Genomic DNA, 22,804 nt, shown 5'->3' with positions numbered 1-22,804 from the left:
TGTTAGCTGGAAATTTACATTTTTAAAATTCCAGTACCGATATCAAACTCTATACTTTTGGCAATACTACCAACAAGACCATATAAACAAAGACGCATTGAGGCATGAATGTTTATTTTAAAATGCAAACAAATTTAGTACATTTTTGTCACATAAACACCCTGAGAGTGCTTTCTGACACACTGATTAAAGTGAAAGTCATGCCTCTTTTGGATGGCACCACAATATGTTCCATTCACTTGCAAAATAGATGCTTCTCAAAGACTTTAAAATAGTTAGCATTTAAGCTTGTATCGATTTGATGATAAAATTGCAATTTAATATTTGCTTTCAATGTAATATCAAATAAAGAAGGTTTGCTGGTTCAACTTTGCATTTCTCTGTGGAGTTTGCATGTTCTACCCGTGTTCGCGTGGGTTTCCTCTGTGTGCTCCGGTTTCCCCAACAGTCCAAAGACATGCAATATAGGTGAACTGTATAAACTAAATTTGCCATAGTGTATGTGTGTGAATGAGAGAGTGTGTGGAGGTTTTCCAGCACTGGGGGTTCCCGAGTTAGTGTACTCTCAGTGCTGGGTTGTGGATGAAAGGCATCCGCCACTTGACACATATGCCAGAGTTATTGGTGGTTCGTTCCGCTCTGTCAACTCCTGATAAAGCAGGGACTAAACCAAAGGAAAATGAGTGAGTGATATCGAATAGCACAGTACAGTTACATTTATAATCATTATTGCTTTATGTTTGAAATAGTTATAGAGATTTTGTAAACCGTACAATTCCTTTAACCAACCTAAAACATGATTATGCATGTGTGTGTGCACTCACAATCATTATGCTTAATTTTTGCATTGCTGAATCATCTGTGTGCTTGTTGATGCATCTTGCTGTATCCCTGTGACTTTGTTTGTGGCTTTGTATGCATTTTTAACAATACCTTTGTGTTAAACACCTTTACAACTTCAGCCATCGGTGTCCTAGTTACGTGGCATCCTATCGCCTTACTTTAATCTGTAGGCTCTGGCAGCTGTATGTGCCGGAAGACTGAGATGTGGAGCGTTGCGGGAACGGCAAACTCAGGAACGTGACCAAACAACCAGTCCTGCTCTGAACTTTACCAACCATCCTCGGGCTTGTTGTTGGACAGCCGGACTGTGCAGCTCAGGAAAGATCTTTAAGAAAAAATTGCAAGGATAAAGGTCATGTCTTTAGTTTGAGTGTGAATCCTTGTTTTTGTGTGCATGAGACTGTCTCAGACCTTTGGGGAGTCCTGGAGTACTGTTACACCGATAGCCGTCCCTTATGCAAGTTTAATCTACTGGGAGGAGAACAGAGCCTTCCTTTTGTCATCTAATACGTCCAGTCTTATAGCCGTAGGCCTCCCATCATTTCTACCCAGCTTGTCCACCTGAACACCACCAGGTGACCTTTGTTGTTGGAAAAAAGAAGGAAAGAAGTTGGGATTCTTATTTCATCATCAGCAAAGAAGTTCCGCTTTTGACCGAAGTGTATTTTGATTGAAGATTGAGGACTCAGGATCTGTGTAATACTTTTTAACCCTTTAATCTTTGCAGTTTAGCTTCTCACCCAGGAACGTCTCAGTTTAGTAACGGTGACCACAGAGGCAGGGGTGGTGAGTTTGGAGCATGACAGACACCCTTCGACCACCGTCCCTCCAGGTGCACGTCCCGCGGGACGAGCCCAGCCATGGAGAGGAGGAAGGGGGCAGTGGAGGTGGTCAGGACAGCCTTGTCTGGTCCAGCTCGTCCACCCCCACCCTGCGGCGCCGTCGTTTTAAGATGAGACGAATGAAAAAGTTGCCCAGCGAGCGGGAGCGTCTTGAGAATGGGCTTCTGTGGCATCCTGGATCACGCTCAGCATCTAAAGAGTACCTACAGCTGCCTTCCATCGAAATTACACCGTCCAGTGACGAGGACGCAGCCTGGTCTAACAGCTCCACCCCGAGTGCCTCACCCCGGCGCAAACGATTCCTGCTTCGAAAGTGGCTTAAGGTGCGAGAGAGGAAGGAACAAGGCAGTGAGAGCAGGTTGGTGTTTCAGATATGTGGTTCTGGAGATGTAAATGTATACTTCTTGATTGTTGATTTATTGGTGACACGTATGTTGGGACAGCTTGCCCAAAATTATCTGGCATTACATATTTAGGAGATATTTGGTTTAGTTAATGATTCCTATATATTCTGTTCATTACGATAATCTTCACAAGATTTTTTGTCTTGTGCCCCCATCTAGTTGTATTCCTAAATGGTCTGTGATCCCATGTTGACAAGGGGTATGTTTATGCTCTCTGTTCTCTTTTACCCCCCTGGTGAGATGCATCTGCATTGAGACACTGCTCACTGCAGAGCCATTTGAGCTCCAGCGAGGGGGAGCTTGAGCTCTCGCTCCTCCTCCTGTAAGCTGTTTTAATGCATACACCCACCCCACCCCACCCCTAACCCCAACCCCCCGTGACATCACTTGTAGAAGAAGGGCAAGAAAGGAGGAGCTGGAGCTCAATCTCCCCCTTGCTGGAGCTCAGCTCTGCCCAAGTGGCTCTGCAGTGAGCACCACTTGGGGGGTCTGCATTTGGCTTGATTCCCTGACAACCTCTGTAGTCCTGTTTAGTCACTAGTTACTAATTGCTGCTTTCAAAACAAAGAAAGGCTTTTAAAAATCAGAAGGGAGTATTGCTGATGTATTTTATGTAGAACCATGCATTTGTGAAAATAACTTGAAGTGATAAAATGCTAACAGGTTTTGGACAGTGATGGTTCTATTTCATTAAGATCATAAGTCTTATTACACTACTACTTACTACGAAATGTGATAAACTATGATGTACTCCCAAAAAAGAGTGCAATGTTGGTAAGTTTAATATAGAATCTCGTGAAAAGAGTTCAAGCAGGATAGGGTATCAGATAAAGAAAAGCAATCTTTAACCATCTTTGACATTATGTGTAACCTAACTCTTTTGGTTCTTCTCAACGATCAGGGAAGTGAGGTTTACTCGTATAGCTGGCATCTGTTACACTTACCCCACTAAACCTCACTCTCATCCAGGTCACTGCACTAGTGTGACCCCTTTGGAGTTAAAAGACTGCAGTCTCTATCCTCTGTCACTAGGATCAGGGGAGCATGGCACCAATGTAACCTGACCATTTTTACTCAACCTGCTTTGAGCAGGATTGAAACTGGCGATTCTAGCATGGATGTTTAGTCTAGTGCTCCTCTTGGTGACAGAGGAGAGATGTGAACTCAATTCTCGTCACCCTAAACCAGTGTTACCCAACTCCAGTCCTTTTTGTATGTTGTCATTTTGTATGTTGTCCTTACTTAACACCCCTTCAGATCATCAACCTGATAGCAGAAAGATCAGTGAACTGATCCTTGTGTCAAATAAGAGAGGCATACAAAATGTACTGTGTGGGGAACTCTGAGCACAGGATTGGCAACCACTGCCATAAACCATACTCTCATCCAGGTCATGGCACAACTGGAACCTCTCAAGCTTTATTCAATCCACTGTTAGCAGGGTAGAATCAACCTGCTAAACTTTACTCTCATTTGGGTCACAACACAAATCTCACCCATGCACATTATCTCAAACTAGTCTGAGCAGAATTCAAAACAGCCCCCTACACCTCACTCCCACCTCTAATTTAACCCATTTCATTTTAAGCCCCATTCAGATTACATGATTTCACAACAGCGCCAGATTATGCATTTTTGACTAGATAAAATCTTGATGTGTTGTGGGTAGCAAATTTTTCAGACTGTAGATTTATTATGTGTCATCCAGGGAAGCTTTTGGAATTCCAGAAGCAGTTTCCCAGCAACTTCTGTAACCAAAGCAGTAGAGCGCCGGTTCAAAGATACACTCATATAAAATTACCCGCACCCCATTTTGAATGAGGAAAAAAACATTGTGATTTGTTACATGGTAATTCCGGTACACACTCACCAGGTTGTAGAAGTGCCTCGACTGTCAATTGCCAACAATTCTTTTTTTATTGTTTCATGGTAGTCCAGTGATGACATATAATGCATGCAAGTGTACTGTTGTCTCCACAAAGCTCACTTCCATGTCATTGAAGCAGCATAATCCTCTCTCTTTAAAAAAAAGCTATGTACTTAAGAAATTATGTGCTCGTATTTGTCAAATTCTCCTATGTGATGGAACCCATTATGGACAATAGTGGAAAACATGCTAGACTTTCTGCAATGATGTAAAGAAGTGACATTGTGACATGGCATATATGACATAATACACAAGAAGAACTGATTGAATCTTGCGACCCAATGCCCATTTGTTATTTACAAATCCCCATGACACCCTACGTAAAGCAAACCATTTCAAAATCTGGACAAAATTGTGTAAGCCAAACAATGCTTTACTCAACTACTATGAGCAGGATTTAAAACAGACCTCTAAACCTCACTCCCACTGGGGTTATGGCACCAATGTGACCCATCCACATCTACACATACCACTTTGACTAGGATTCAAAACGATCTCAAAAACCTTAATCAACCCAGGCTCATTCTGAAAACGTAGTCCCTTGGACGCTTCTGGAGATTTTGTTTTCGCGAATCCACGAGAGGCCGCTGAGTGCGCTCTCAAATTTCTCACACGAGTGCCGTCCGCGCCCGCTGTTCTCGTGTAAACACACCATAGTCCGCTGTCGACCGAACGTCTGTCTGACTGACTGGATGACTGACTGGCCGGCTGACCAATCGACTGACCCACCCTCCTCCTTCCCTAAACCCAACCAATTTTATCGATTGACTCGCCCACCCACTTACTTCCCTAAAACCCAACTAACGATTTACAAAAGAAAAAGATTTTCACCATGTTTTCGGATTTTACCACATTCTCTCCTGTTATTCACTCGTTCAATTTATTTTATGGGTTCTGTTTTTGTCTTACTTAATTTCTGGACACGCTTTTCCCTGGTCTCGTTGTCGCCATCGTAGTCATCTCTTCTCTGCGTCTCAAGTCCGCCGACGTACACGACGAGCTAACTGGACAAACTGGTTGCAGAGGGAAAGCCCTCCACACAGGGTAAGCCTTAACATAAATGTTAATCCAGGATCGCATTGTACTTGGCACAATCATGACTTGCAAAGACAGTAGCCTCCAATGCCCGTCGCTAAAGCACCTCTTGAAGTGAAGTTTATTTATTATCTAATTTTGAGAGAATCAGGTGCTTATGATTGACACAGCTGGTCCCGCATTAGCTAACGTATGATTCACCAATCAGACGATTCCCAACTTAGTATAATAACCAAAGCATCTTACCTTAGTCATCTTCATCTTGAAGAATCCCCCCTTCCACCCCCTCTCCTCCTCTTTTTACTCTATAGGGCAGCACGGCGGCCCAGTTGCTAGCACTGTTGCCTCACAGCAAGAATGTCTCTGGTTTGGGTTTCTACCCGACCAGTTGACATTTCTGTGTGGAGTTTATGTTCTCCCCGTGCTCGTGTGAGTTTTCCCCACCTTCTCCGGTTTCCTCCCACAGTCCAAAACATGAGACATAAGTAAATTTACTAAACCAAATTCACCATAGATGAATTTCACCTGCAGCACACCCTCATAGCAATGCATTGGAGCGTTGGGGGCCTACCTGAGCTCAAACGCCCCTCTCGGTCTACAAACGGGAGAGAGCCCCGTGCTCGAGGATCTTATGAACTCAAGGCTCTCTCCCAGGATGGCATGCCAAACAAGCTATATTACCAAGTATCAGCTAAGTGTGAGGAGATCGAGGTTTACCAGCACCACTCTTACTAGCTGTCCTTTTCTACATGTTCACTGACTCGGATCACTCAAAAAATCAACACAGGCTCATTGGGAAAATGTACCCTGGTGTATTTATTTTGCGAACCAAGAACTGTGCACGCGGATACATGTGGCTGCATTTTATGTATAAAACGAATGCTGCAAGCAGTACCACTGATAGCTCACCATGTAGGGTGCCACTTGGGGTGTGGATTGGACTGGGGTTTGAATCTGAAGAAGGATGGTTCCAGAAACCAGGTAAAACGAATCCCCAAAAAAATCAGCGTGAGGCCACGGTAGAAGATCATCGATATTAAGCTGATATATTATGCAAAACAACAAGCCAATCTGCTGCTTTCATGGATGCGCACTAGAAGTATGTTAATATTTACAGAAATGTACACAGCGGCCTCTGGTGGATTTACAAGAATGGCACATATGACAAAATGTGCCCCAGTTACTAATTTGAGATTGTCAAAACTGTGCTCGGGCAGCACGGTGGTGCAGTGGTTAGCACCGTCGCCTCACAGCAAGAAGGTCACTGGTTTGAGTCCCGGCTGGTTCAGTTGTCATTTCTTTGTGGAGTTTGCATGTTCTCCTTGCATTGACGTGGGTCCAGAGACATGCGGTACAGGTGAATTGAATAAACTAAAATTGGCCATAGTGTGTGGGTGTTTTCTAGTACTAGGTTGCAGCTGGATGCCCTATCCACTGCATAAAAACATTTGCTACATAGGTTGGTGTTTCATTCCGCTGTGGCGACCCCTGATGACTAAAGGGACTAAGCCGAAGGAAAATTAATTAATGGAGGAAAACTGCGCCCTCTAGTGGATTTGTAAAAACAAAACCTGCAAGACGTCTTAGTCCAGGGTACATATTTGATGGTTCTCAAAAATGTAGTCCTGTGTACATATTTTCAATCAGCCTAGGTTGCAAAATAAGACACAAAAAAGGCACATATGAGTTACATATAAGATACATGTGCGTATAAGAGACACAAATTAGTTTGATTAGTCTCTGATTTGCTTTTCACCTTGATGGTAATTTGCAGTACGAAGTTGAAAAACCAAATATATTGTGATATTAAACTGATATTATGCCACTGCTGATTGGCATTGTTTTGCATCGGGTTCAATTTTCAAGCAGAGCTACAGTAAATATAGGGTAACAGGATAAATATAGGCAAATATAAGATCAGTTCTACACAGAGCGTGTGTATGAGCAGTGCACTTACTGTTGATGCTGCGTTGCCTACAGGTTGCTTTGAACAAAATAGGACTGCTTAACAGAAACAAATAAATGGTTCTATACAGAAGGCTGTAATGCAATTTGGTGTGTAAAATTGAATTTTGTGCCTCATTTAAAACAATGAGAGGAAAATAAATTGAATCACAACATCTATGCTGCATGTGAGAAGGAAACACCACTTTAAATATCATACAGTTCCAAACCAGGTTTTCATTAAGGTGGAAATGTGGAAGAGGGCAAGGGAAAGTGTGGTGTAGAGAAGGTAGTTATAGCGCTGGACGCTGCGGTGTGTGGCAGATGGCTGATTTCAGTGCAGACAGCTGTGTTGATTATAATGGGAGCAATTTTGTTTTGATGTGTCGTGTACAGTGCAGGTACGGTGTAACTTGGTGTGTTAAATATAGAATTGAACTGATGTGCGGCCACAGAAAGTCTCTACATTCATATACTGGTTAATTAATAGTGCCGTCTGTTATTGTGCGACATGTCTTTTAATCTTTGATTATAATTTTGCAGCAGTATGACACTCAGAAATGCTACATCACTCAGGGTTTCATGCTGATGTTAAATCTTTTATTAGTTAATATAAAATAGATTTTGATTAATACATCTGTTAGAGTTTTGAAGCAGTCATTTACCAGAATCAGGATATTACAGCGCACAAAATAGTGTATTATCGTCACAAATGTACTATCACTTTGATTATAATGTTAGTATCATCAGTGTTTTGTTCCATTTTAAGAGATGGGACATAGACCTGATCTGAAAGGGACTGAATGGCAGATGCACGGCTGTACGGTCACGTAATACATGCTCATTTTTAATCTCTTGTTATTAATCATAGCAGGTTTTTGAGGTAGATTTGATGTGCTGAGTTTATTCTTTTGAACTGAGTGTTCCTGTAGAACAATGCCGGTCCCGGGAAATGCTTCAAGTGTTAAATCATTTCCTTTAAATGCACTGCAGTCCAAGCGTCTGACACATGCACAAAGGTAATGCATTGAATCGCACTTGGCTAAATTACTGTAAATCCATCTCATTGAATTACTGTAAAGCAAAAACACACAGACACCTTCCTTCGAAATGAGTTGAGAGAATCACACTCTTACAGCATTTTTTTTTTTTTGCATGCACGACAGTCCAAATAACCGGTCTGTTCTGTTTATGTCACTTGTTCCTTTGTCCATATGGTGTGGTGTTGTTGTTGTTGTTGTTGGTTTTAGCAGATAAGGTATTACTCATCATTCTTTCTGATCATTATTTAAGGGGATAGTTCACCCAAAAATCCCCAAAACCTGTAATTTAATTCAATTCAATTTGTTTATTTTACAATGTAGATTGTGTCAAAGCAGCTTAACATAGTTCTAGTAAACATAGTTCAGATTTCAGAGTTTATGTTCAGTTTAGATCAATTCAGTGTGGTTTAGTTTTCACTGCTGAAAGTTTAAACCCTGAAGAGCAAATCCATCAATGCGCAGCTCCACAAGTCTCCACCAAGCAAGCAAGCCAGTGGTGACAATGGCGAGGAAAAAAACTTCACCAATTGACGAAGTGAAGATAAAAAACCTCAAGAGAAATCAGGCTCTGTTGGGCACGACCATTTTTCGTCTGGCCAAACTTTGGAGCTGTAGTCTAGGCGCCGGAGGCTGGAGAACGCTGGACGTCTATCGTGGAGAACTGTTGGTGTAAGTAGGTCACCAGCAGGTGTTCAGGCTGGTCCACAGGATCAGTGTGGGGACTCGTCTGTCACTAAGGTCTTTCAGGAATTAGTCTCATGCACTCCATTCCTCCATGACCACCAAAGCATCAGCTCAGGATACGGCCTGGTCCAGGATTATGGATACCTTGGCATCATTTCTTCACAGGGCTTGGATCGCGTCAGTGGCATTACACAATCACTAGAGGCCTCGGGATGAGTATCCCCAGGTGTATCTGAAGCTGCATTTTTGCTCTAAGCCGCTATCTCGGTAAGGGTAAACAATGACGCGTGAGTCTGTTGTGAAACCTTTTCTTATCGTTTATTTTTATCACAACTTGTGCCATCAAATCAGTGAACCCGTCACCACATACAAACTCACGGACTGAAAGTTGTTTCCTATTCCCTCACTCCTCCCACCTACTACATTAGCTGCCTTAAATCCCGATTTGTATCGACAGAATAAAAGTCTTTATTCACAAAATCAAAAACAATAAAGCAAATACTCAAACATGAATAATATACAAAAGGCAAATACTAGCTAAATATATCAATTATCGAATGTGAACTTAATAATAATCAAATCATCCAATCAACCCATTTAATCCAAACATAATAATAGAAGAAAGAAATGGCTCCAACGATAACCATTTACTTTCATAGTGGGAAAAACAAATACTGTGGAAGTCAATGGTTACAGGTGTCCAGTATTTTTCAAAATATCATCTCTTGTGTTCAATAAAAGATAGAAACTCAAATGTTTGAAACAGTTTAAGGGTGAGTAAATGATGACAGAATTTAGAGGAGCACAGGTAAAAGTAACTTGGGATAAAAGTACAAAGTGATTTTCTTGAAGCGCCAACAGCATTTGCTTTCCAGGCTATAGCAGCACATTCAGCATGCAACCCTTGATGGAGCGGTTAAATTAGGGATTCATGTTTTTAATTTTTTCTATTTTTCTATTTATTTATGCTTTTGAATCGCATTATGAGACCTTGATAGTTCTTCTGACAACTTTTAACCTTAAAACATTGGAAAAAGTGACTCTTATTAACATTTTGAATAGTTTAAATTGATATATTGTCTGGTTTGGTGTTGTATATTACGCTACAAAAACCTTCATTTTTAGTTATTTTACAGACTTATTTCTATATATTATTTCGTTTTTTCCTTTTTTATTTTATGTAGAGAAAAGTGAAAAAGGAAATGACAGAGGGGGGGGGGGGGGAGGTTGAAATAAAACAAAGAACAAAGCGGTTGTCATAGGGGTTACAAAATCAAGTCATAATACAGTTGACATGCATTACCAAAAATTGTTTACTTTTTTTACCATTTATAAATGGTATCATTTACCATTTATACCATTTTTGCCAGTACTTGTTACACTTTTTTGAATCAAATCTTAGGTTAAAAGTCAGTCTCTCCATACAGTGTATTTCCTTTTTAATTCCTATCCATTGAGCCCTTGTTCAGACTAAAACCATTTTCGAGTTATGGCTTTTCTGCTACTTACCAAAAGAATTTGAATTGAGTATTTGTCAAAAGTTGGAATAATTTCTGGTATTTCCAAGGTGTAATGTAATAAATGAGTAGTCCAATTCTCCAGTTATCTTTTTTATTTCAGTCGCTATTTCATACCAGTAGGTCTGTATTTTTGGGCAAGCCCAAAAAACGTGAAAATTGTTAGCCATTGAGGTTTCACATTGTCTCCAACAAGAGCCTAAACTTTCAACACCTGTACGCAATGCAGACAGTTTAGGAGTTATAAAGCACCATCATCAGATTTTTACATCCAAACTCTTATCAAGTTCTGGAGTTTTAGCATGTGTGGCACACATATCTGTCCAGTCTTCCTCTGTTATTTGTTGGTTTGACTCTTTCTCCCATTTTTGATTTATGTAATTTGATGAATGAGTGTTACTGTTTTGGATGCATTCATGTCATTTAGAGATCATTTTTTTTTGTTTTCTTCTTTTATGTATGCATCCGAAAATACTGTGATCAAATTATAATCATCCTTAAATTCATTTTTTTTTTTTTATTAAAGTAATCTATAACTTGCTAGTATCTGTAAAAATTTCAATTCAATTCACCTTTATTTGTATAGCGCTTATACAATGTAGATTGTGTCAAAGCAGCTTCACATTAAAGGTCACAGTAAATAGGAACAGTGTAGTTCAGTTTGTAGTGTTTAAGTTCAGTTCAGTTTAGCTCAGTTCAGTGTGGTTTAATAATCACTACTGAGAGTCCAAATATTGAAGAGCAAATCCAACGATGCGCAGCTCTACAGATCCCGAACCATGCAAGCCAGTGGCGACAGCGGAGAGGGAAAAAAAACTTTACTAATGGCGGAAGTGAAGAAAAAAAACCTTGAGAGAAACCAGGCTCAGTTGGGCACGATCATTTTAATTTCTCCGCTGGCCAAACGTCTCGTGCAGAGCTGCAGTCTCAGTGGCGGAGGCTGGAAGCTGGCCTCAGCGAAGACTCGTCTGTCTCTGGAGCGTCACAGGAATCAGTCTCATGTTCTCCACTCTTCCATGACCATCACAGTAGCTGCTCGGGATTCAGCCTGGTCCAGGATATGGAAACCTTGGGATCATCTCGTCGTTGGTCTTGGATCGAATCAGTGACTCTGCATAGTCTGAGGGCCTCGGGAAGAGTATCCCCAGGTGGAAATGGAGAATAAAGAAAATAATTAGCGTAGCTGATGTTTACAGTGTATATCAACAAGATGCAGAACCTGTGTGGAAGCCTCCTAAGTGGTGCACTAAGTGTATGCTTTACTGAACAGATAGGTCTTTAATCTAGTTTTGAATTGGGAGAGTGTGTCTGAGCCTCGGACGTTATCAGGAAGGCTATTCCAGAGTTTAGGAGCTATAAATGAGAAAAATCCTGCTTGTCTAGGCCAAATGGATCTGATAAGGTCTGATAACTCATGAAATAGAAGTCACTCTCCAAACCCACTCCTATCTAGTGTACACGGTTGAAAATCTGGGTCGAATGCTATCCAACTTAATATCCCATTATGTTTTCTAATTGTAATTTCTTCAGTATACTAAACCATATCTATATATTATTTCTTACACATTATATTATTTCAAACTACTAAAATGTCAATTAAAGTCACTTTGTTAAACTGTAGAGTTGAATTTTTAACATCAAAGGTCGACAGAGCAGAGATCAACATGCCATAACGCAATTCACAACTGCAATTTTTTTTATGGCGTATGCAGTGGATCTGTTATGTAGCTTAATGTTAAACATAGAAAGCAGATTAATAGTTAAACAGTCAGTTGTGTTTACTGGCGCTTTCTTTCTGTCAGCAGTACTTTAAGAAACTCTTAAAGGAGCTGCGATGTTTGCAAGTAAGACAGCGTTCATTTTCCGTCCAGCAGAAAGGTGGGAGCCAAACCTGAATTTAAGGATTTGGAAATTGATGCTTAGCATGCTAAATGACACCTTTTGAATTGTGAATTTGTGACAGCTTTATTAGTTGCACTTACGAATAGAGAATCTACAGTCCACAGATAGTGTCGGCGCAGCTGTAATTGTATTCCTTCTCATATTTTTCATGTCTTTCCTGATCCTTTTTTGTGTGCTGTTGTGTAATATCTGGGCTCAGTAAGGTCTGCTAGGGTTTTCTTCTGCTGAGACGCATCCAGTCCTTTCCACAGCCTGCCTTCCTCTGATAAGAGCTTCTGTTGCTATTTTAAGACATGGGGAACTTATAAATGTGCACTTTCCAGCTGAGAGATTCTGTCGATGTTGTTAATATTTTAGATATAAGAGGGGTTTTTTCATAGGAGGAGGGGAGAAGGTGTAAAACTGTTCTCATAATGCAAGGTTCAAGTCTGTGGGAAAGCCCTGAACTGATCAAATGTGTCTGCTTGGTAATGTTTTGTGTGTCTACTGTTCGACTAGATTGCATTTCTTTTATCAAAAATACATAAACAGTCATTTTGAAGTGTATTATTGCTATTGCAAAATTTATTTTAAAATGTAATTTATCCTTGCAAAGCTGAATATATGTATATATGTATATGTATATATAATGTATTTATTTATTAGTATCACTTTCAGTTTTGATTATTAAAAAAATCATTTAATTCGTTAAAAAATAATATTTTTAATCCCAAAATAAATCTTAATTATTATAAAATCACACTTTATAATATTAATTATTATTATTATTATTATTATTATTATTATTATTATTATTATTATTATTGTTGTTGTTGTTATTATTATTATTGTTATTATTATGTTGTTGTTGTAGTTGCTGATGCTCAAACTTAAAATTGTGTATTTTGAAAATCAAACACTATTACGATACAAATTGTTACATATCGTCATCTTTGTTGTTGTTGTTTTTAAAAAAAGAGAAGAAAATAATAAAAAAGGAAGAAAATAACAAAAAAATAATAATAATGAGGGAAAAAGAAAAATGGAAACAAGAATAATAAAAGAGTACAGAAAATTACAACCAACTAAATGCAATCATTCAACAATCAATCACAGTGAAATATTCAGATACCGCGTCAATGTTGAAAATAAATATTAACAATTAAACAGTATAAGATAATAATAGAACAAACAAAACAAACATTTATTCATTCATTCATTTTCTTTTTGGCTTAGTCCCTTTAATAATCTGGGGTCGCCACAGCGGAATGAACCGCCAACTTATCCAGCAAATATTTTACATAGCGGATGCCTTACCAGCTGCAACCCATAACTGGAAAACATCCACACACACTCATTCACACACATACATACGGACAATTTAGCTAACCCAATTCACCTGTACCACATGTAAACATTTAATTACTACAAAATAAATAAATTAAAAAGGAAGGAGTGCATCTATTAAATAGAAGACAAGATGTTAAGAGAGTTAAAGGAAGTTATAAAACATTGCCACTTTTTAAAGAAATTAGTTTTCCCAGAGCGTTAATATTGTTGTAACACGGGGAGTGACAGAGACAACTGAAGTTTAGGATCCACATGCAGGTTTATTCAGAGTCAGAAAGCAATGGTCAACACAGGTGCAAACAGATGTATAAAGGCAGTCCAGAATCGTAGTCAAACACAGGCGAGAGGTCGGTAGACAGGCGGCAGACAAGGAGAAAGGGAAACCAGGCAAAGATCAAAAACACGGAGGAACAAGACTAAGGGAAACGCGTTGTAATGTCACTTTACAGATAACAAGACTCAGCCATGTGTATGAGTGTGTGTGCTGCTTAAATGGTGTTTGTAATCAGTCCTTGAAGATCCTCAGGTGGTGCGAGTGTAAGCAGTAGAGACTTGTAGCAGGTGTGAGTATGTGTGTGGCATGACTGAATATGTAGTCCATTAATGGCGGAATTGTAGTCCATGTGTGTTTGCGTGTGAGATCCAGCGATCTGGGAGTTATGATCGCTGGTGATCGTGACAATTATGGTTTTAATAATAAAAATTAATAATAAATATTATTTATTTAAAATCATATTTTAATAAAAAAATAAACTGTTTTAAAATTGCATCACTTCCATTTACAACAGATTTTTAAACAATTGTCAATGCAAACCTGAAAATAATTTTCAAATGCACTTCATTTCAACTAGAGATCCACAGTATTATCCCAAAAAGCAATGGCTGATAAATGATTACAGCTTCATCATCAGTATACAGGTACTGTATTCCTTGCAGACAAGAAGACATGTTGATTATGCACCTGCAATAACTAATGTGTTTATTCTTGAATGCACAGAATTTTTTCAAATATATTCATCTTGAAGATTGCCCTCAGAAAGCTCCATTTTGACAAAAAAAGTCAAATGTACAAGACAAAATTAGCATATAAAATTATAATAATTAGTAGAAGTGCTTGATTGACATGGCGCATCAGGGCACATTTACAAATGTAGAGTGCATGCTTGACTCAAGAGCTTATCATTGACTTTTGGCTGTAGGAATTGACTACAGGATTGTGGCATAATAATGCTTGTCATTCCATTCAAGCTGTAACTGACAGTTCTTATTGTCTCTTTTTCATTTATTGTCTCAGAGAATGACACGGTGACACCAATATTTAAAAAACACAATGATTGACAATCGAGGCACACTTTCCCCACAGACTTACAGTACACATTTACAAATGTATTCAGTGTATGCATGAAAAATATTCAACATAGGCTCATTCTGAAAACCTAGCCCTGTATACATTTCTGGAGATCATGAATTATGTAGCCAGAGGAACATATGGCTTCATTACGTCTTTAAAACCAATGCTACAGGGCGGTATGACGTCGTTCCTTTTCACGCTACCAGCTGACCGCTTACCTCCGTGTGGACGGCTTTACCGCTGTTACCAGTTTGTCCAGTGGCTCGCCATGTGCGTTGGAGGATTTGTGATGATGGGGTTCGAGTCCGGCGAAGAACGGTTTCAGAAAACAGGTAAGACAAGAACAAATAATAAAATAAGCAAGTAAATAACAGGGTGAGAATGTGGTAAGATCTGAAAACAGTAAAAAGCAGGCTGCCGCGAGGGCTTTGCTTTTTCTAGATTGCTTTTGAAAACACTGTCGGTTGGGTTTAGGGAAGTGGGTGGGCGGGACATTCAGTACTTTTGAAAATCAGTTGGGTTTATGGAAGGAGGAGGGTGGGTCAGTTGATTGGTCAGTCATCAGTCGACAGCAGCCTCTGGTGGATTTACGCCAGAATAGCAAGCGCAAATGGCAATCGCCAGAGAAATGTAAGATCTCAAAAAGCGAACACAGCAGCCTCTGGTGGATTCGCGAAAACAAAAACTGAAAAACATACCTAGGACGTATTTGGCGCTCTCAAGAAATGTATATAGGGGTGCCTTTTCAGAATGAGCCTGGGTTAAAAAAAATATTAGATCTCTCACATATTCCTTCTGATAAAACCCCAATATAGACTTAACATTGTGTTTATATTGAAATATCATCATGTTCTTTATATATCCTCATGTATCTGTTATTCATTGTTTTAGTTTTGCTTTGGTTCCTGTTGCGTTTCCTCAATGTGATTAGTGTTTTTTCTGAGGTGTGTCTGTTCATTTGTAATCTATGGATATTTAATATGTTTGGTTCCCGCTCTGTTTTTGCTAGCCTTTTTGCTGGTTCTTGGACTTTGCCTAAATATCTTTCTATTATTTTATTTCCTTTTATTTATTTATTTTTTTTATTTATGGCATTTTGGATCCTACTCAAAGGGTGACACGATGGCTCACTGTTGCCTCACAGCAAGAAGGTCGCTGGTTCAAGTCCCGGCTGGGTTAGTTGGTATTTCTGTGTGGAGTTTACATGTTTTCCTCGTGTTGATGTGGGTTTTCTCTGGGTGCTCCGGTTTCCCCCACAGTCCAACGACATGTGCTATAGGTGAATTGAATAAACTAAATTGCCCAAAGTGTATGTGTATGGATGTTTCCCAGTACTGGGTTGCAGCTAGAAGGGCATGCGCTGTGTAAAACATATGATTAAGTTGGTGCTTTATTCTGCTGTGGTGACCCCTGTTGAATAAAGGGACTAAGCGCTGAAGGGAAATGTTTGAATGAATTGATCCTACTCTGCATCGCCTTTCAATAAATCCATGTGACGTAAAAAGCACTCTAAAATGTTTCAACATATTACATGTTTCATAATAATAATAGTGGGCGATGCAGTGGCGCAGTAGGTAGTCGCCTCACAGCAAGAAGGTCGCTGGTTCGAGCCTCGGCTGGGTCAGTTGACGTTTCTGTGTAGAGTTTGCATGTTCTCCCTGCATTCGCGTGGGTTTCCTCCGGGTGCTCCGGTTTCCCCCACAGTCCAAAGACATGTGGTTTAGGTGAATTGGGTAGGCTAAATTGTCCGAAGTGTATGAGTGTGGATGAATGTGTATGGATGTTTCCCAGAGATGGGTATCTGCTGAATAAAACCTGCTGAAAACATGCAGGCTCTGCATCTTGTTGATATCCACTATGAACAGCAGCTACGCTAATTATTTTCTTTATTCTCCATTTCCACCTGGGGATACTCTTCCCGAGGCCCTCAGACTATGCAGAGTCACTGATTCGATCCAAGACCAACGACGAGATAATCCCAAGGTTTCCATATCCTGGACCAGGCCGAATCCTGAGCAGCTACTGTGATGGTCATGGAGGAATGGAGAACATGAGACTGATTCCTGTGACGCTCCAGAGACAGACGAGTCTTCGCTGAGGCCAGCTTCCAGCCTCCGCCACTGAGACTGCAGCTCTGCACAAGACGTTTGGCCAGCGGAGAAATTAAAATGATCGTGCCCAACTGAGCCTGGTTTCTCTCAAGGTTTTTTTCCTTACTTTCGCCATTTAGTGAAGTTTTTTTTCCCTCTCCGCTGTCGCCACTGGCTTGCATGGTTCAGGATCTGTAGAGCTGCGCATCGATGGATTACTCTTCAGTATTTGGACTCTCAGTAGTGATTATTAAACCACACTGAACTGAGCTAAACTGAACTGAACTTAAACACTACAAACTGAACTACACTGTTCCTATTTACTGTGACCTTTTATGTGAAGCTGCTTTGACACAATCTACATTGTATAAGCGCTATACAAATAAAGGTGAATTGAATTGAATTGAATTGAATATGTTGGCAGTTCATTCCGCTGTGGCGACCCTGGATTAATAAAGGGACTAAGCCAAAAAGAAAATGAATGAATGATCATCATCATCATTTGAATTAATGGTAATACTTTAATTTAGGTCACAATTCATGCTATTAACTACTGGCTTATTACCTGTCTATTATTAAGATTTAACTGTTAATTAGTATTATAAAGTATGATCTTATTCTGCATCCCTAATACTACCCAAAAACTAAATCCAACAACTACCTTACTAACTATTAATAAACAGCTAATTAGTAGTTTATTAAGTTAGTAAGGTTAGTTAATGGTATGTTAAAACCAAGTCTTTTGTGTCTCCAGAAAGTGTGTGTAAAGTTTCAGCTCAAAACACCCATCAGATTTTTTATTATACCTTTTATTAAATTCCTATTTATACATTTTTTCACTGGGTGGTGGTTTTGGTGTACTGCTTCTTTAAGACTAGTCCTCCCCGCCCACCGTTTCTACATGCCTTTCTGTGTGCCTTAATCTCCTCCCTCGGCTGCGTCTGACAACAGACAGACTTAAAGGAAGCAGATCTCACGTAGCGTTTGTGAGAAATATTACAGTAAGAACTTTACCAATTAGTATTTATTGTGCAGTTGCATGGCAGGGTCACACAAAGTTCACGCGCGCACACACACACCGCAACAGACACACACAAACAAACAGAGCGCCCATTTAGCTTTGCACTCTTTTTGCACGCAAATGTGACAGGATACAGGTTAATCTCCACTGCTGTATGGATATCTGTTATGGAAATGTACAAAATAAACCTGATTTAACGTCCTGATTTAACGACTGAAGCATCTTCTTTTGTAATTGTTCTGACACGCGGCTGTGCTGATGAAGTAAAGCTAAGCTGAATCGCTGTAATTCATTACACACATGCTCTGTTTTAAAACATGTTAAACTTGTGAAACTCACTCTTGATCACATTTGATGATGATCGATGATCCTAGCGAACTGAACACACCTTTTATTTCCGGTTGCTTTGCGCACGTCCTCTCTTGTTTATATGATTATACACGTGACAACCGGGACATGTTAATACATGCAGCTGTCAATCAATTCGGTGGGCTGGGGGACCGCTCTCCTACGTAAAGTTGCGGTCGGTCTGAGAACCGCTCCAATTGGTCCACTGTTTTTTATGTTGCTAAATTGAAAAAAAAGGACTGGGTGTGTTTATCTCACCCCAATATGACGGTCTATACACCATACATGCACATATGTCTGTCCAAACAGCTTGAAAAGTAGATTTTTCATCATAGGTGCCCTTTAAACTAAAGTGTTAAAGAATTAATTTAAAGTAATTAAACCAAGCCACCTCAAGATACAAATTAAAGTTCACTGAGCATCAGCTTACATATTTATATAGTAATGCAGTGAAATTTTTCCTATTTGACAATCACTCCAAACCATTGTTCATTTCGGACCATTGCCGAAAACACAAACATGTTTACATTTGTCAGAGTAAATCCACAGTTTTAATCTCTTACAATTAGTGCTCTTGAAAAATTAAATGGACGAGGACACAGATCAGAGTCCAGACATTTAGAAACCCCGCTGTAAACATTGTCTAATGGGAAGGTTTTCCACCACCAGTCTACTTAACATTTCAAACAAACTGAATGTGTTCCTCCAGCTGAATGAACTAGTCTGACGTCAGTGTGTGTCTTTGGCCTGAAAGCAGTGGAGTTTGGTTTCAGCAGCAGTTAAAACACACAAAGCCTCAGACAGCCGAGTGTCATGAATGATTCAGGAGCCTCAATCCACTCCACATAGCAGGACAGTTTATCTAGAAGAGCCCGTGCTGAGAAAATCCCAGACCCCCGGGCTCATAAACTCACACTCACTGCAAACAAACAGGATTAAGCCACACGGGTCAAACGCTGACCATAAATGACACATTTGCCTGGGTGTAGTTTGAATTGCAGATCGGATCCTTCCTGTTGGTGCGCAGAACCGTAGACACCACAGGCAAATACCTGCATGCATCAGCAATCAATCACTGGAGCTGCTGGATTGAGGAGATCCTGCATGCTGAGCTAGAAATAATCTAATAATACATTTTATTGAAGAGCGGCATGATGGCTCAGTGGTTAGCACACCAGGTCGCTGGTTCGAGTCCAGTTGGCATTTCTGTGTGGAGTTTGCATGTTCTCCCCGTGTTGGCGTGGGTTTCCTCCAGGTGCTCCGGTTTCCCCCACAGTCCAAACACATGCGCTATAGGTGAATTGGATGAACTAAATTGGTCGTGTGTGTGTGTGAGAATGGGAGTGTATGGGTGTTTCCCAGCACTGGGTTGCAGCTGGAAGGGCATCCGCTGCATAAAACATATCCTGAAATAGTTGGCGGTTCATTCCACTGTGGCGACCCCTGATTAATAAGGGACTAAGCTGAATGGGGAATGAATGAATAAATGATAATAATAAAAATACATTTTATTTAAAGCACCTTTCGTAAAACTCATAGTCACTGTACAACAAATATATACAATTTAAAAACAATAAGCCAACAGTATAAAATAGAGGAAATGATCAAATACAAAGACCAACAATACAATATTTGAGCAGTGTTATTATTTGAGCATTGTAGTTTTTTGTTTGTTTGTTTTTTCCATTAAGTCGTTTGCTGCAGACCTCTTGGCCAGGTCACTCTTGTAGTTCAAGTTTAAGTTGCTTTATTGGCGTAACATTTGGTACAGTATTGCTAAAGCATTTTAAGTATGTATAAGATATGTAATATATTAACCTCATCAAATTAATACAATATGCAGTAAATAAGAAATAAATGATAATAGAAAAAAAAACATAATACATTTGATAGTTTGACACTCTTGTAAATGAGATCTCAAATCTCAATGTTTTTTTTACCTGGTAAAATAAAGAAACATTAAGGAAGTACACTGTAAAAAATGCTGGGTTCATGCTAAATTCCTTCATGTCATCCCAACACAAATCTATTAATTTAACTAAATTGTTTTTACAAATTTAAATGGATTGAACATAAAACAATTAAGTTGTCCCAAGAAAACCTCAAGAATTGTGTTGTTTCAGCTCATTTTAAATAAGTAGTTTTAACAAGAAGCAAAAAAAAAAAAAAAAAAAAAAATATATATATATATATATATATATATATATATATATATATAAACAAGATTTTATATAAGAAGGTTTTTTCAACACATTTCTAAACATAATAGTTTAATAACTAATTTCTAATAACTGATTTATTTGATCTTTGCCATGATGACAGTAAACAATATTTGACTAGATATTTTTCAAGACACTTCTGTACAGCTTAAAGTGACATATAAAGGCTTAACCAGGTTAATTAGGTTAACTAGGCAGGTTAGGGTAATCAAGCAAGTTATTGTATAATGATGGTTTGTTCTGTAGAATCGAAAAAAATGCTTAAAGGGGCTAATAATTTTGACCGTAAAATGGTTTTTAAAAAAATTAAAAACTGCTTTTATTCTAGCCGAAATAAAACAAATAAGACTTTCTCCAGAAGAAAAAGTATTATCAGACATACTGTGAAAATTTCCTTGCTCTGTTAAACATCATTTGGGAAATATAAAAAAAAAACATTCAAAGGAGGGCTAATAATTCTGACTTCAACTATTTTATTTATTTATTTATGTATTATTATTTATTTATTATTTTTTTTTTTGGGAGTGTATGTTATCACATGAACCCATGAGTTTTCAGTCTGGATTTGAACAGTCTGTATTTTTTTAATTGCTATCAATTACATCACAGTGTCAATTAATTAGTAACATTTAAATATATTTATAAAATAATTTGTAAAAAAAAAAAAAATACTGCACTTCTTAAAGTCTCCATGATGTTATTTGATTTATGTTATTCCAATAGTATTTTAGGTTTGATTTATTCCTGTGACTTCTGAACTCTTGATGGTGTCTGAGCGTCACGGCAATCTCTTGTGGTGAAATCATGGGAACATGTTTTTTCATGAAATCATGGGGTCGAGGGAGGAAAAATTATACTTTATTTAGCAAGGATGCATAACATTGATCAGAAGTGAAAGTTTAATGTTGAACAAAAAAAAAACTATTTAAAATAAATGCTGTTCTTTCTGTAAAAAAAAAAAAAATACTGCACTTCTTAAAGTCTCCATGATGTTATTTGATTCATTTTATTGCAATAGTATTTTAGGTTTGATTTATTCCTGTGACTTCTGAACTCTTGATGGTGTCTGAGTGTCACGGCACCCTCTTGTGGTGAAATCATGGGAACATGTTTTTTCATGAAATCATGGGCTCGAGGGAGAAAAAATAATACTTTATTTAGCAAGCATGCATTAAATTGATCAGAAGTGAAAGTTTAATGTTAAACAAAAAAAAAAAAACTATTTAAAATAAATGCTGTTCTTTCTGTGAAAGAAATTAAAAAAACAATACTATTGTAATTCATTGTAAACGCTATAGTGTTTTTGAACCATACTATATTAAAGTAATTGCTTTCATCTGTTGTGGTAATTTTATAATGTCTATGGTAACATCATCTGTAGTAAATAATTTAATACTATAGTTTTCTACAACTATAAAGTGTATTATACTACAATACACCACAGTTCACTATAGTAAAAATCTAAGTATAATACAGTATTTATTACAGTTTATCAATTCACTATAGTTAAGACTACAGTTTGCTACAGCATTCATGTACCAATTGCTGTAAAATACTATAGTATAATATACTTCAAAAGCATCTGGTTAAAAACACCAGTATTTACTATAACAATTTTTTTATGTGGGCAGTTTGTTCACTGATAGCAATACTAAATGTTTTTAGCAGCAAATCAACATATGATTTCTCATGATGCTGCAAATTCACTGTTGACATTACAGAGCATAAAATACTGTCAAACTAATCTAACAATTCTTCCTAACCTCACGCATTTGAAGACTAGTGAACAGTAGTAAGATGTTTTGCCATGGCAGCTTGATTGACAGGTATGAATGTGTTTGTTTTCCAGCAGTCAGCAAAGTAGCCAGCAGAGCAGCCAACAGAGCAGCCATGATGACGATTCCAGCCGCTTCCTGACTCCCTTCATCCGAGAGGACAGGTATGTCTGTGTGGACTGTATGCTTAAAAAAATATCTGTTACTTAAAGGTGCAGTAGGTGATCTGCCAAAATGCTAACCGGTTAGCATATTATCTTTAGGCTTGTTTCCACTGACTGGTACAGTATGGTACGGTTTGTGTCGGTACGGGTCACCTTTATCAGGCTTGCGTTTCCACTACCAAGGGTACTCGTTTGGTGGGTGTGGTGTATGACAGAAAGTTTCAGTCGATGTCATTCTCGCTCGAATAAATGTCTACAGTAAAGCTGTACGGGTCGCTCACATATCATATGAGAAGCACTTCTCACAAAACAGAGGCTTTACACACATAAATACTTGTGTAGAAATGTTTATTACTAACCTTTCTA

General features: G+C 38.7%; 1 protein-coding gene across 4 annotated transcripts in view; it reads left to right on the top strand.

Moving 5' to 3' along the window:
• Window positions 1-1,447: 1,447 nt before the first annotated feature.
• Window positions 1,448-22,804, top strand: part of gramd1bb (GRAM domain containing 1Bb) — a 137,801-nt gene continuing 116,444 nt past the window's right edge. For all 4 annotated transcript variants that reach the window (XM_056477801.1, XM_056477800.1, XM_056477799.1 and 1 more), the window contains exons 1-2: window positions 1,448-2,043; window positions 22,349-22,438. In XM_056477801.1, coding sequence (XP_056333776.1) covers window positions 1,643-2,043; window positions 22,349-22,438 — 491 coding nt within the window. In that variant the 5' untranslated portion in view covers window positions 1,448-1,642. The remainder of the gene's footprint in view (window positions 2,044-22,348; window positions 22,439-22,804) is intronic.

This window comes from Danio aesculapii, chromosome 18 (genome assembly GCF_903798145.1).
Source record: "Danio aesculapii chromosome 18, fDanAes4.1, whole genome shotgun sequence".
Lineage (NCBI taxonomy): Eukaryota > Metazoa > Chordata > Actinopteri > Cypriniformes > Danionidae > Danio > Danio aesculapii.
This window is presented reverse-complemented; position numbering and strand designations above follow the sequence as displayed.